The sequence below is a fragment of the Oncorhynchus kisutch genome, linkage group LG3 (assembly GCF_002021735.2).
Source record: "Oncorhynchus kisutch isolate 150728-3 linkage group LG3, Okis_V2, whole genome shotgun sequence".
Lineage (NCBI taxonomy): Eukaryota > Metazoa > Chordata > Actinopteri > Salmoniformes > Salmonidae > Oncorhynchus > Oncorhynchus kisutch.
The window spans coordinates 69,373,282-69,388,403 of NC_034176.2; the positions used below are offsets into that span (position 1 = coordinate 69,373,282).

A 15,122-nucleotide genomic window follows, 5' to 3' on the forward strand; every position below is an offset into this window, starting at 1 on the left:
TATTTTAAAGTAGAAGTCCGCTGCCCCCCCCCTCTCTTTCTGTCTCTGTCCTGCCATCCTCTGTGCCACCGGACCTCAGGGGGCTGGTGTTGGATTCATTTAAGTCCCAGTCCCTTTGCTTTAGCTCCATTTGCAGACATATAAAATGACCCCCAGAGTACGGCTACACTTCATTATCAACATAACCTGCAGCCAGCCACTCTCAAGGACAACTCTCTAATGAGTCACATGCCTATTCCCTCTAAAATATCTATTTGAAGCACAAAGTTTCGACTTTCTGCTGCCCCAAAGAGGATAAAATGAGAGGAATATTTCCCAGTAAAATAAGTGCATCTTAATTGATCCCTGATGCACGTTTCCCCCTGAAGGAGGGAGAAAGCTTTTCTTTTCAGAGAGGATAGGAGGTGAGTAATGTTGCTGTTTCCTGTTTTCTCCCAGCGTCCTCTACCAACCTGGGCAGGCCCTATAAGAAGGTTAGTAGGGAGGGGATAGGCCTCACCATTCACTCTGTCACTCTGTGAAGGGATAAAACAAATGTTTTTCAATACAATCTACATGTTTTATTTGACTCAACATGAATAATGCTTGTAAAGCAAATGATTACTGTGTCATGGCTATTGAATAAAAAGTCTGATTTGGATTTGGAGAGTCTGTTTCAAACAATTAGGTCTACCCTCCTGGGTTGTTCTTGTCAAGGATAGAGTTGATGGCCTTTACCTGTTCGAAGGTAGGTCGTCTTAAGCTGTCTAAATAAAGCATAAACAAAAGCTGTGTGTTCTATTATTCATTGGACTCTGTTTGGCCCAGAGAGAATCCAGGTTAGCACGCCAACCCCACGTTTCCTGTCTGCCCTCCTCACTCTACCGTCTGTCCGTGTGTGTGTATGTGTGTGTTTGCACCCTGTCTCTGCACCTTCACACACACAGACGGCATAGATAGACTAAGACGTTCAGAAAGGTGAAAAGTCATGACGCCTGCGCAAACCAACACAAACACACCCTACAAGATCTATCTCTCTCATAAGCACACACACACACACACACACAGACACACAGACACACACACACTAATGTCTCTTGGTAAAAAGGACAAACAAGGGGCATGTCACTCAGTCTCAGCCCTATCTCCTCTCCTCTCTAACACACAGACCCAAAGCAGGTTAAGGGCAGGGTGGTGTTCTACATTTAAATCATTAGCCTGTTGATATAGAAATCAGTGTGATTTATTACATTAATACCCAGAGGGGGAATATTGTGACAGAGGAGAGGTTTGTCACCAGTCCCTGATTCTCTAATTAACACACCAATAATGACACATAGACACATACTGTGCTTACTCATACACACACATGTGACTTAACTGGACAAGCTGTAGCAAAACTCTCTTAAACTCTTTGGAACACACAAGCACACATTTGGAGACCGGTAAAACTGCAGTGAGTGTTGAGCTCTCTGTATACAGTCTGGAGCTAAGTGGCTGCTATGATGGCAGTATATATTATTCAGTCAGTAATAATGTAGAGCGTTAGCTGTGTGTATCTCACACACGGAGCTGTCTCTCTATGAAGAGGAAATGAGTGTTTTCCCCTGGGTTAGGGATTACTCTAATGACTTTGTGTATGGCCCTGTGCGCTCTCACTTTTGACCTCCATACATCCTCTGAAAGACAGCCTGACACACGGACACAGACACACGCATGGACAAATGTACACACGCACGAACGCACACACACACGCACACGCACAAACACACACACAAACCCTCCTGAGCCCCTCTCCTGGGACCCTTTTTGAGCCCCGGGAGGAGTCGGGACCCCTGCCTACCTATTTTAGGATCTGTCAATAGGCTTGTTGCTCCCTGAGCGAACACCCCGCCCTGTCCACCTCCCACCTCCGTAGGCGGCAAGCATCAACGCGTTGCATCGCTCCAAATGAACACCTCAGTGAGAGCAGATAGAACCATCACTCAGATAACCATGCACTGTAGCAAGGGGAAATTAGCAACAGCATCTATCACTTATCTGTCAGTCCTCAATCAAATGTGCCAAGATTCAATATATTGTGGTTAAATCAAAGAATATAAAAACAAAGATTACAATCATTAATTATGGATGATGGCCGTCACATGATCCAAAAAACAACAGCTGAGGACTAATCCTCACTACATCCGATTATATTCGAACAGAACAATCAATTACAGAGAGAGAGTGTGTGTGTGGGGGGGGGGGGGGGGGGGCTAGGACTGATTGATATCTGGCAAGACACAGTGAAGACTGTCCCTCTCTCTCTCACACACACACACACACACAGATACAGAGAGAGGGAGAGAGAGAGAGAGAAAGTCAGGGTCGAGTCATTCTCAACATACAGCTCCAAACACTCCCCCAAAATGATAGGAATTAGGCTCCTTATACACAAAGCAACAGTCTGCCAAGATAAAGGGACAGATATTAAGAAGTCAATGTTCAAATACAGTAAACAGAATAACAGATGCAAAAAGCCAATTAATATCCTCCCAAAATGATGCAAATAATTGTTGGTTGTTTTGTGTGGCTAATATTAAATATATCAATATATGGCATCTCCATGGCCGGGGATCAAACACGTATGTAATTAGATAAATTGAGTAGTTTGTCCTAAGTAAGCAGGAGAGGGGCTTGGCTGTAAATTGCGTGGTGTGTGCATGCTAAGACACAGGCCTGGCACAGCTGCAGAGAGCCGCACTCACAATTTATCATCTCTACATCGCAGGAGCCGCTGGCCCGCTCCGCTATTAATCATCAGCAAAATCATTTAATTCAGCCCCGGCTCCAACTATTGTCTCAGTCCCCCCCTCTCTCTACCCCTCCATCGCCCCCCTCTCGGCCCTTGCTCTGGGCACAACAGCCACCACAGCAGAAGCAGCACACACCCTCCTCCTCACACACACCCTCCTCCTCACACACACCCTACTCCTCACACATAACCATCGGAGTGAAGGAATTAAAGAGGCTCTTCGTCTGTGTAATAGGGCAACACATCATCACTTGCACATTGGAGGTTATTTGGGTGAATTATTGAAGAAGCTTGTTAAGGGTAGAGCCTCGCAAGCCTGCCTGGTCCTACAGCGAACATTCATGTAAGCTTGCGAGTCTATGTCAGGGTGGATGCTTCCGTTTTACTATCAATGAAAAAATGCAATGATTCTGTTAGTTTAATTTCAAGTAACTCATTTGTATGCGTTTAACAGTGATAAAACGGTACCTGCTTAGTTTTAACAGATACTATGAGGAGATACAATGCAAACTGTTTCATCAATGTGAGAAGATCGTGTCATAAATAAATATGCACCCCCCTCCCCAACATGAACAATATTTTCACATAACCATCCCCTTGTACTGTAAAAAAAAAAAATGCGCCCCCCCCCCCCCCTCATGAAATGATCTCTAAAACAATGATTACCACCACAAATAACAATAACTATAGCAATCCTGTGTTGATAAATGTTGATATCGTATCGACTTGCCCACTTCAGCATGGTACTGTGGCACAGTCAATGCCATGCAGGGCAACAGGCCAGAAGGTTGAGGTTTCTCTGACCATCACGGATGAGCTCTCGCTCCCTGCCTGTTTCATTGCACTATGATCAGAGCCGGCTGCAGACAATGATCAGATAGGGGGAAATCAGATATTCAACATTTTGATGCTATATTTATAATTATTATAAATATATGCAACGATTTTTCACTAACAAGTTTCTGTGCCAATGCACCACACACAACCCATGAGCAATTCATAATTACATACCTAGTACCGACTTTGAGCACTTCATCATGGCTTGGAGGCTGGTATTATATTAGATTGGAGTGGATGAACGTGCGCAGGTAGCCTACAAGAGACTTTTGAAGTAGCCTAATCAGATTGTGACTGGTTGTGTTTATGCCATCCATAAAAGGTAATACATTTCAAAAGTGAAATAACAAATATTTATGCTACATTGACACGTTAGGTTGTAGGTCAAGGAATAGCCGCTTGAATCGGAAAATAGGCAGAACGTGTTTTGAGCTTTGTTGAATAACTGGGCCTGCTGGGAGCATAGCTCTATGTCGTTACACTATATAGAACGACCTGGGAGAATGATGATCGGCAACAGACAGCACATCGGTATCAGAAGTAAAAATCCAGCCAGACTGGCCTGTACTGTGCCTTTCTAGACCTTATCATCTGTCGAGACACACAACTGATCCAAATGGAATGAAATGTTCAAATCACAGGGCTTTTGCGGCATAATTGAAATGACATTTTCACTGCAGTTTACAGCCTGGCGTAGAATTGTACTCACTTGAAAACAATAATGCAAATATGAATTGCATTGTGGTGTTGTAAGCTGGTCTAGGTAGAATAATTATATTGTCCCTAAGGCCATACACAAGTAATTAACTGTATAACATATCTATTTATTTATAAAGTGAGGCAAGGCAGCATTTAAAAAGAAAATCCTAATAAAAAATCTAATTAATGTTGTACCCCTTGAAATAATAACAAACAACCTTTGTACAACACCTAGGGACCTCACCAAGATTCAGCCTTTTAGTATTGTAGCGAACGGTGGGGCAGGGAATACAACTCGGGTTGCTGGCGTGAAAGACAAACACCCTACGCATCGTGCCAGTAGGGTTTAACCCACATGCTGGGAATTGTAACATGGATCATATAGCAAGTTTTTCTTCACTGCCCCCTCCGTACTTGATGGCACGTCCCTGTGCTTCGACTACTCAACCCCCTAGCACGTCCGAGCCGTTGGCTGCACGGCCACCATCCCACTTCTGAGACCAGTGTTCCAAACGGCAGGACAAGGAAGCGAAACCAGGTCACTGGCATGAACACCCGATGCATCGTGCCAATAGGGTTCACTCACTTGGTAGGAATAGTATCATTACATTTGAGTCATTTAGCAGTCCCTCTTATCCCGAGCAACTTACAGGAGCAATTAGGGTTAAGTGCCTTGCTCAAGGGCACATCAACAGATTTTTCACCTAGTCAACTCGCGATTTGAACCAGCAACCTTTCAGTTACTGGCCCAACGCTCTTAACCGCGAGGCTACCTGCCACTCTCATCACAGCTCATATATCGAGGATTGTGACAGTATAATGGTTTTGGAATGACAATCACAGGAACCAGGGTTTGAGTCCCAGTCAGGGTTCCTCCCTAATCCACTATATTGATGTCAGGTGTTGGAAAGCACCATTGAAAGCACCATTGAAAGCATGTCCCAGACGGATTTTAGTCACAGTACATTTGTGTTAGGCTAGCAGTGTTTCTGTCAGGTTTCTGTACTGCACATGAGATGGCAGAGTATACAAAACAAATGTGAACCTGATTGATACAAATATTCATGATATCATTCTGCGAGGTAGGCCTACTTTGCATTCAGCATTTAATTGGAAAAGTTTTTGAAAAAATAAGTTGTGTCAAATTGGCTGGAAGTCCTTTGGGTGGTGGACCATTCTTGATACACACGGGAAACTGTTGAGCGTGAAAAACCCAGCAGGGTTGCAGTTCTTGACACAGTCAAATCGGTGCGCCTGTCTCCTACTACCCTCTGAATGGCAAACATACACAATCCATGTCTCAATTGTCTCAAGGCTTTAAAATCCTTCTTTAACTTTTCTCCTCCCTTTTATCTACATTGATTGAAGTGGATTTAACAGATGACATCAATAAGGAATCCTAGTTTTCACCCCGGTTCACCTGGTCAGTCTATGTCATGGAAAGAGCAGGTGTTCCTAAAGTTTTGTACACTCAGTATCTCTCTTACTTTTAGAAGTGTTAACTTCAGGCTGACTAATAACATCTATTGAGTTGCAATGCCCGAAAATGGAATATCCAAATCAACTTAAATCATAGACAAAATGGGTTTTGCAGCAACACAATTCCAAAGGAACGTTACAGGTAAGTTTTTTCCTTTCATTGTTTGCGATTCACAAATGATTATTTTGATTCCCATGATTCGATTCACCGCAATTTAAACAAACCACAATTACCGCAGTCAAAAATAATGATTTAAAAATAATAGTTTCATATGAATTAAATGAATCACAAAAAAATATATATATATTCTGAGAAATGTGAAGAGGGGTGTCTGTTATATAGTCAATTAAATCTGTATGGCCTAAACAAGATGAATAGGGGATATTATTTTACTGGGTGTCTCATGGCTTTACTGTTCTTTCATGCACAATGATGCACCTGACCTCTCCGCTGACTATCAGCTATTCCTCTATGTTCTTGTGGATTTCTGTAGAAAATTGGTGCAGATTTCAATTACTTGATGTGTGTTATGATTGCTAGTTAACCTATTGCAGATCTGGACAAACGATCCACCTACCACTATTGTCCCTATGGATAGAGGGCAGGATAGCGTTGACTGTATAGTAAGCGTGCAGAAAAGCGTAGTGCATAAGGGAAGTACCAAAACACCTTTATAGTGGGGGTGCATGCAAGAAGATGAGGAAATGTGGCTATATGGAAAACATTATATAGTAAAACCTGCAAAATGGGGAATGTAAACCACAGAAAAAATGCATTACCTCCCCTGTGCCCAATAAAAAAAATCACACAACACTCCTACCCCAGTAACCTCCCACCCCAGTAACCTCCCACCCCAGTAACCTCCTACCCCAGTAACCTCCCACCCCAGTAACCTCCCACCCCAGTAACCTCCCGCCCCAGTAACCTCCCACCAAAGTAACCTCCCACCCCAGTAACCTCCCACCCCAGTAACCTTCCACCACAGTAACCTCCCACCCCAGTAACCTCCTACCCCAGTAACCTCCCACCCCAGTAACCTCCCACCCCAGTAATCTCCCACCCCAGTAATCTCCCACCCCAGTAACCTCCCACCCCAGTAACCTCCCACCCCAGTAATCTCCCACCCCAGTAACCTCCCACCCGATTAAATTTCTAACTGTCCCTTAAAAGAGACACCAAGCACTATAAAGGTGATTTAAAAATGATGTTAAGATGACCACACCCCCGCTCATCCATGTTCAGAGTATACATGCATGTACACACTCGCACATACACATGCAAAACCTTCCATTCACACCTTCATGTGCATACTGCTGCATTGGTGTGCTGCTAAAAATGAAAAGGAAAGAGAGTGAGATTGAATTGAATCCCTAAAATGCTGTCTTGTTCACACTGTCACATCTCTGTTCTCATTAACCAATTGTTGTAGAACACTAAAACAAAATGCCCTCCATTCTCCTACACGAGTCTCTTTGACAGTTTGATATGACAAAGACATTGAGAGGGATCTTCAGTTACTGTCCCCTCAGTTAAGATCCATCCTCAGAAGAGGTCTCAAAGGTCATAAGGTGAACGCCAAACCAACAGCGGGTTGGGAGAAGCGCTACTGTGCCTCATCTGCCCACGCCTACCCTGGTGACTCATTATGCATCACCCTGGCACCTTCTCCTACACCCCCTCACATGCACGACAGAGTCCGCTTCACCTGCTGGGTGTACCCCTGTCTTTCGGAGCATGGTCTGTTCTCTGTTCTAGGCCAAATGCAAGGGGGGAGGAGGACAGGGAGGAAAGAACGGTGAAAAGGGGTACATAGGGATTGGGCTGTTGCAGAATACACACAAACATGGAATGTCACACACACATAGATATCTATAGAAACACAGGAACATATGAGTATAGTCTCACAAAAATAGTCACACGCAAGCACATATTTGGCATATAGACATAGACGTGTGCACCCACTCACAGACACAGACAAACACACACGAATGCAAGGACATACTTCCATTTCCCTACTAACATGTGGAACTACAACAAGTCCAGATGTTCCCAAAATCATAAATGTGCAAATAATATAGTTTTGCATGAAAGCACAACAAAAAGTAAGCTCACCTTTTTGTTATGAATCATTCAAATGGAGGATGAAATGCATCACTTCAGTTTGAATAAAACGTGTAATCATAATGTACAATGCACACACATATGCTACTGACATTGTACTAAGCTTTACATCAATGACATGAATGATAGATTGATATTGAAGATAATTATGGAACGCAAATACATACCCAGGAGGCTTGATCCATGGCATATAACGTTGACTCTTACCTCAAATATACCTTTCATTTTGTTGATTCAATTTGAGGGATTTTTTTTTTTTTATGTGAAATGGTATTTAGTTCAAATAAATATTGAACAGTGAAACAAAGTCTAATTAGTAATGAAACTCTCTATATTTTTACCTTTCTTTATTTTTTAAATAAAACATGAATACCTTTGTAGTAATACTATTACTACTGACCTGTAAAGATGCTCGCAGAAATGTTAAGGTGCATCACTTCCAAATGGATTTTTATCTCTAACAAAAATACAACATCTATGTATTTTCAAAGTTAAATTGTGTTCCACATTTAAGATGTTGTTTGAGGTTTTTAATGAGGCTCATATTAGACAGGGTTGCTACCTAGCCAAACGAATTGTTACTGCTGTGATTATCTGGCATGAGTCATGCCTCCTTCCATCTGCACAGATGAAGACAAATCCCACAGACTAGAACAACTTCAGGAGAATTTGACGAAAACGGATGGATAGCAATTCATATATAGCGTACTTTAAGTCAATCCCCCAAATGTAACTCCTTGTGTCTATTCCCATTAACATGAACTACTCTGGTTTTGTTTGTGAAATCCACATTCCATCATTATCTCTGCAGGTCTATGTCAAGAGAAAACGGAGAAGCTTAATGAAAGGCCGATTACATACATTTATTGCATTTCATTTAATTGTAAGAAATTGAGAGAAAAAAAAGAGCACATATGAACATCACATAATATGGTTAGTGAGGGCAATCATTTTGCACAGCAAAATATATAAGAGGAAAGTTTAATTAACATATGTCTTAAAGATTTATTGATGAATGGTATCCCCCCATTTTGTACAAGCAGGGTGTCAATCCCTGTCTATTTAACAATGTCCAGACATTATAGATTATAATAATATTATTGCCTTGGAAATAATGAGTTTGTTTGAGCCAAAAAATAATCTAATACTGATTGACAACAAACTATTAAAATTAAGTTATCCAGCAATGCCAAAAATGATCTATCTGCGTTTTTGAATTAGCTTAATCGAGGAACCATTCTGTGATATATTGCAGACTACATTTTAGTGCAATTCAGTCCAAAATGCATTATCAAAATGCAGGGTTCACGCTGACTTAGGGCTGAAGTTTCTACTCATTTAATACTTTGGTTTAAAATACAGTGAGTGGTAGGTGAAGACAAACACTACTACAGCTGTCAAACTACTGCTTAAACTGCAAGAACATGCTGCAAAAAGCGCTGCTTATGCATGGAAACAATACTGTTAAATTGTATAAATTGGAGCCGCCCCAACCTCTCCTACCCAATGACAGGAAAACAATTTAGTGCACAGGACTTTATGAAACCTACAGCTAAATGATCCTAATAATCTACATCACATTCTTCTTTAAATGTCAACTTGTAGCACATCCATATTTTCTTTTAGATTTACAAAGTATAACTGCTGTAGGTCTACATATACTTCAATTCTAATCCATAGTCTTCCAGAGTTGTTAAACGCACAGGGATGTTTTTATTTTATTTTTAAATACACAAACTGCTTTTAAGCAACATACAGTTTAGTCCCATATAGGGATAGATAATTCATTTTAGAATAGTTGAGGTCCTTTTTGCTCCCTCGCTACATGGATACCGCCGACCACCTTCCATCAGGAATGCGTCATACTGTATAGAAATGGGCGCTTAGTCGTATCATTCAACACAGTTGAAATGCACTTACACGGGAAGGGGGGTGGAGAGTCCTTGTCACTTTTTTGTTGCTGTCCCAAAAAAGTGATCAGGTCATAAAACAAGTATGAATGCCATGCTGTAGTCATCCGATAAAAGTACATTTTCAAGCACAAAAGGAAAAGGAAAGCCGTACATGTCCAGCATGCAGGCCAGTTCAATAACATATCTCTTTTAAAATAATGGATATTGTTTCTTATGAGTAATATAGTCTGTTTGTTGCTTAACACAAAATAGCAAGCATAACGCATGAGATGAGGTGGGGTATAATGGCAGGCTCGCAGTCCTCCGAGTTTGGCAGAACAAAAACAGAAAGGGAAAAAGGCCAAACACGTCTTCTTACTGTAGATGGATGCAGTTTGTGACCGGTATTTGTACACGGATTTCAAAGTCGAAAGGTGAAAAAAGGCAAGTCGATGAACTTCCAAGGGGTATACTTAGTGCTTGCATGCACACATAGTATACAGCAACATTGTAAAGTTAACAAATAATAAATGATAGTTCATATTCAAAACACTGCAAGTCAAATGAACAATGATGAAAAAGAGCTTGACAAAAATATGCATCAAATAATAAGAATGGTAGCAAAAAAAAGATGATGGCAGGTTTCAGTTTCTACTCCAAAATGAAGGGCAATTATGACAAAGTTCCATCTTTCTATTGCAAGCCCCAAAACTCAAAACCGTTATTTGACAGACTGTTGTCAAAAAAATTAAAACCGAAAAAAATGTTTGCAAATTAGTTTTCTTGGTCTAGAAAGCCCCATTACAAAAAAAATCACAATGAAAACTTTTTAATGAGGGAACTGACAAACTCAGTTTTCATGATAATGTCGAGACTCACATGAAAAACTCCGGGGAGGAAGGGTTGTTGTCACTGCTGGATCCATTTTCTCTGAAGCCGTTGCTGATGAGCTTCTCATATTTTTCTTTGTATGCGTCTCTCTCCCGGGCCAGCCTGGAGATCTCCGCCTTGAGGTGGTCGACTTGCTGGACGAGCTGCGTCTTCTCGCCCTCCAGGACGTGCCGTTGCTGCACCCGCTTGTAGCGGCAGGACTGCGCATAGCCTCTGTTCTTTAGGGTCCTCCTCTTCTGTTTCAGCCGGATCACTTCTTCCTTGCTGACTCCCCGTAGCTGCCGGTTGAGCTCCCGCACCGACATGCCCACCAACTGGTCGTCCGAAAACCGGTCGTCCAAATGTCCCATGTGTGGGTGGTTTCCTCCGGAGCTGCCGTTGGACGAGACCCCAGGTGATTGGTGATGGTGGCCGCCGTTGTGGAGGTGATGGTGGTGGTGGGGCCCCCCGTTCTGGGCTGCTGCGGCGGCGATAACTGCGGACACCACCGCCGCGGCAGAGCCCATCTCTTCCCCGCCCATGGTGCCTCCTCCTCCGGCTCCGCCGGCAAACTGCTGCCCTCTAGCATAGCCATCGAAGGACTGGAGCTGGTGACTGCTGTTGATCAGCGCCTCAACTGCGTCTTCGGGGCTGAAGCCCAGCGCCTCCGGATTCAACTGCGGTTGATAACCGGACATCCAGTAGAAATCCTCCAAGTGTGCCTTCTGTTCGCTCCCCGACCCCGGACTGGGCGACGAGAAGCTTGGAGAAGGGGGCACCGAGCTGCAAGGCGTGCTCATCGGTGTGGAAGACAAGGATCCCCCGGCGATAAGGCGGCTGCACTGGCTGATGTTGCGATCGGGCTCCACCGGCTCCTTTTTCACTTCAAACTTCATCAGATCGAAGTCATTAACATATTCCATGGCCAGGGGACTGGTGGGCAGGTCGGAGTTGCTCATTGCCAGTTCTGATGCCATCCTCTTGCTGCCGACAGTCCTCCAAAGGGGGTGAAGAGCAGCTGTCAAACTGGGTTGGTTTGGAAGAACGTGAGCCAGTTTGCTTTTTAAGCGTATTTGTCTTAAAGTGAAAAAATAGGTTTTCAATGTCCTTTTTGCAGCGACGTGCTCCCAACTGTAAATGAATAGTTTTCTTTTCAGAGTCTATTGCACAGACGCACCAGAGCCGTGCAGGCGAGTTGCGGAGTCCTCTTTCAGCATGAGAAATTCGGCGAATTTGTATTTTTAACATTTAACACATTACTGTTTCTTCATGGATATGCCTACATTGCGTAAAGCGGAGGGTGAAATGTCGAAGGAGAGGGGTAAATGTAGCCTCGGACGTAAAATGCCTCTGACTTGTAGGCGATTTTTTTAGAAGGATCACACAGCAGATGAGTTTAAAAGCATTGCAGAGTTTTATAGCCGCCCTGACGTCAGGTTGGAAATGGGAAATTGACTCGGACGAAGAGCCAATGGGCTCGCACAATCTATGGGCTAATTAACATATTAGTAGAGAAACAAAACTTTTCTCAACTGTCAAAGGCTATCAGCTGACTGTCAGCTGCAACTCAACCTCTTAACTCTTTCGCCTCTCCATTTATATTATTTTAATGGCCATTTATTCTACCATTTGGACAAAAAAATCACCATTCAATTATCTCACTGCGCTCATGGTGGGGAAAGGACAGTAGGCTGTGTGCACATTATGGTTCGATTTAGTGTTATTGCAAGTGGCAATGGTAACATTTTAATATCCAAATGTAAATTGCAATATGCAAATTATGAAGTTATTGAAGCAATAATATACATTATTAGTTGTTGTCATGAAATAAATGCGTAATAACGTTTTTGTATGGTTGTAGGATTTATATTAGTTTCAAAAGTATCAAAACATAGTATTCATGATTTATGATGTGCAAATATTGGGGGATGGTTATGCACACGTTTTCACAATTCGTGTTACTTGAAATTCGAAGTGGTCAAATTTACCAGTAGTCTAACCAAAATGCATAAGCATGCATTACAATAATCTTAGTGACATGAACGACAGCGTTGGCTCATACAGTATTGATATGTGACAGAATACAGGAATACATACGATTCTGTGCTGAAGTTCTATGAAATGAAATTACAAAGGATTTGTGGAGAGCAGACATACATCTGCCGTTGTAAAACTCAACAGTGCCACCTTTTGGGGACATTGAAGCACCGTTCTCCTAAATAAACTGCTTCATCTGAAAGAATCATTGACAGCAGAGGCTAAATTAGACAATTTCGCAAGAGACTATTTATTGGAAAGAATAATACTTCAATGTATGTATAAGGTATGGTACATTTGTTTTAGAACGACAGTATGGATACATTGGCAGTCAAATAGCCAAATTAGTGAATGGTGAATGGTGGCATATCCCGCATGAATCACGTGTCAATTGCGAGTTATTTTTGGGGAGAAAATATAGGCTACAACATTCCCCACTCCCATCAGCTGTATACACTAGATTGTGTAGAACATTCGTTACATAAGACAAGTAAACATGTACTTCCTACGTGGTCCTATCAAATCATAATCCCCTCATATAGGCTGCTATTAAGCAGTGGTTACATGGGAGTCATTCAGTAATGAACAATGCTTTCCAACCAGGAGATTTTCCTACGCCCATTACAGTGCTATATATATATGTTTTTAAACTTTATCTAAAGCACTGATTCCGCGGGCCCTGCTCCAAAGTCATACATTAAACCACTCTCTTGTACATTGCACTTTATCTCGACGTTCAGAGGTCAGACATTTCCTCTGGTTTTAATGGACTGCGTGTCATGAGCAACTCACTTGTTGAAGTCTATTGCACAGACGAACTTTAGCCGCGCACGCCAGTTTAATCATGTAGTTTTATACAACACTATCCAGCCAAATTACCACCCTACAACTATTTTAACAGTGCTCACCTACCTACCCTCATTTACTCAGTCTAATCAGTGATATAATGCTTCGTTCGTAATTTCTCATAATTTAGTAAATACCAGCATACGACTGGGAAAAATCCCCTTCAACCCCCATCCAACTGGTAATTACTAGAGCCAAAATCGTGTAGGCCTACCATCCGCGTGCTCTGAGTTTCCCACTTGCACCTCTCTGTCGTCATGTGCAAAACATAGCAAAACAATCTCAAGCCTAATGTCCTCCGTGTTTGATGGTGTGTCCCATCAAAACCTGAATGCACCTGACTCATATTTACGACTTGACCATTGTAGTTACCACCTTCCCATTTGGTTATGAACGCAGCATAACATTGGCTATTTGACAGCAATAGGGACTTCGTTTTCACCAACCAAATTTTTTGACCAGTTTCCCGGTCTAAAACATAGCCTGGTTACTAAGGCCACTGCCACAGGTTTGTTGTGTGTTTACCTATACAGTTTGGGCTACTCATAGGCCAACCAACAAATGCAAGCCTGTAAAGTAGGCTAAACGTATAGAGTAACTCACAGCACCTAACATCAACTATGGAGATTTGCTACCCTAAAGTCTAGGTGTATGTATTTTGCATTTAGTCTGCAAGTGTAGCCCCACTCGCCTACATTAGTAGCACACACTAAATTATAGGTCAAAAGTCTGGTTTTAGGAAATTGTCGCAAAATGTGGCAATGATACAATATTTAATTACGCATGCCGGTAAATCATGCATAATAACACCGTCCATTGATAAAGTGATCATGTAAGATCCACCACAGGCTTCATACCTCGGACTCTTTGGAGAGAAGCTTTGTCTCCGCTTTTGACACGGTGTTGACAAATAGCCGTTTCATGCCTGTGACAAAAGCCTATAATCATAGTCCCTGTCTCTCTCCAACTCCAAGACTATGATCTCATCCCTAGGACTGAGTATTTTTAGCTTCCCGGGTGCACACAGTGAAATTATATGCCAAATAACTCACGTCCCAGCCGCCAATCTATGTGAAAGAGGACAGTGCCAATCAGTCTGATGTTGTTATAACCGTTCAGCAAGTTCAACGCTTCCCTCTGATCTGGCGGACTCACTAAACACAAATGCTTTGTTTGTAAATGATGTCTGAGTGTTGGACTGTTCCTCTGGCTATCCATAATTTAAAATAACAAGAAAAATGTACCGTTTGTTTCACTTAATTAAAAAAAAATGATTTTTTTTTTTTCAAAAGTATATTTTTGCAATTACATTTACTTTTGATACTTAAGTATATATACAACCAAATACTTGTAGACTTTTACACAAGTATTATTTTACAGGGTGACATTCACTTTTACTTGGGTCATTTTCTATAAAGGTATTTGTTTTTAATTTTTACTTGGGTACTTTTTGTAGAGATTCCTTTGTGTCACCCTCATCACACACCCCCTTGTCCTCTCTCTCTCTCTCTCTCTCTCTCTCTCTCTCTCTCTCTCTCTCTCTCTTTCTCTATCCCTCTCCTCACCA

General features: G+C 42.1%; 1 protein-coding gene across 1 annotated transcript in view; it reads right to left on the reverse strand.

Annotated features, from left to right (window-relative positions):
- Positions 1 to 14,817, reverse strand: part of LOC116359618 (transcription factor Maf) — a 151,120-nt gene extending 136,303 nt beyond the window's left edge. Inside the window, exon 1 of the mRNA XM_031812609.1 lies at positions 10,682 to 14,817. Within this exon, the coding sequence (XP_031668469.1) occupies positions 10,682 to 11,649 (968 nt within the window). The 5' untranslated portion in view covers positions 11,650 to 14,817. The remainder of the gene's footprint in view (positions 1 to 10,681) is intronic.
- Between the last annotated feature and the right edge of the window lie 305 nt (positions 14,818 to 15,122).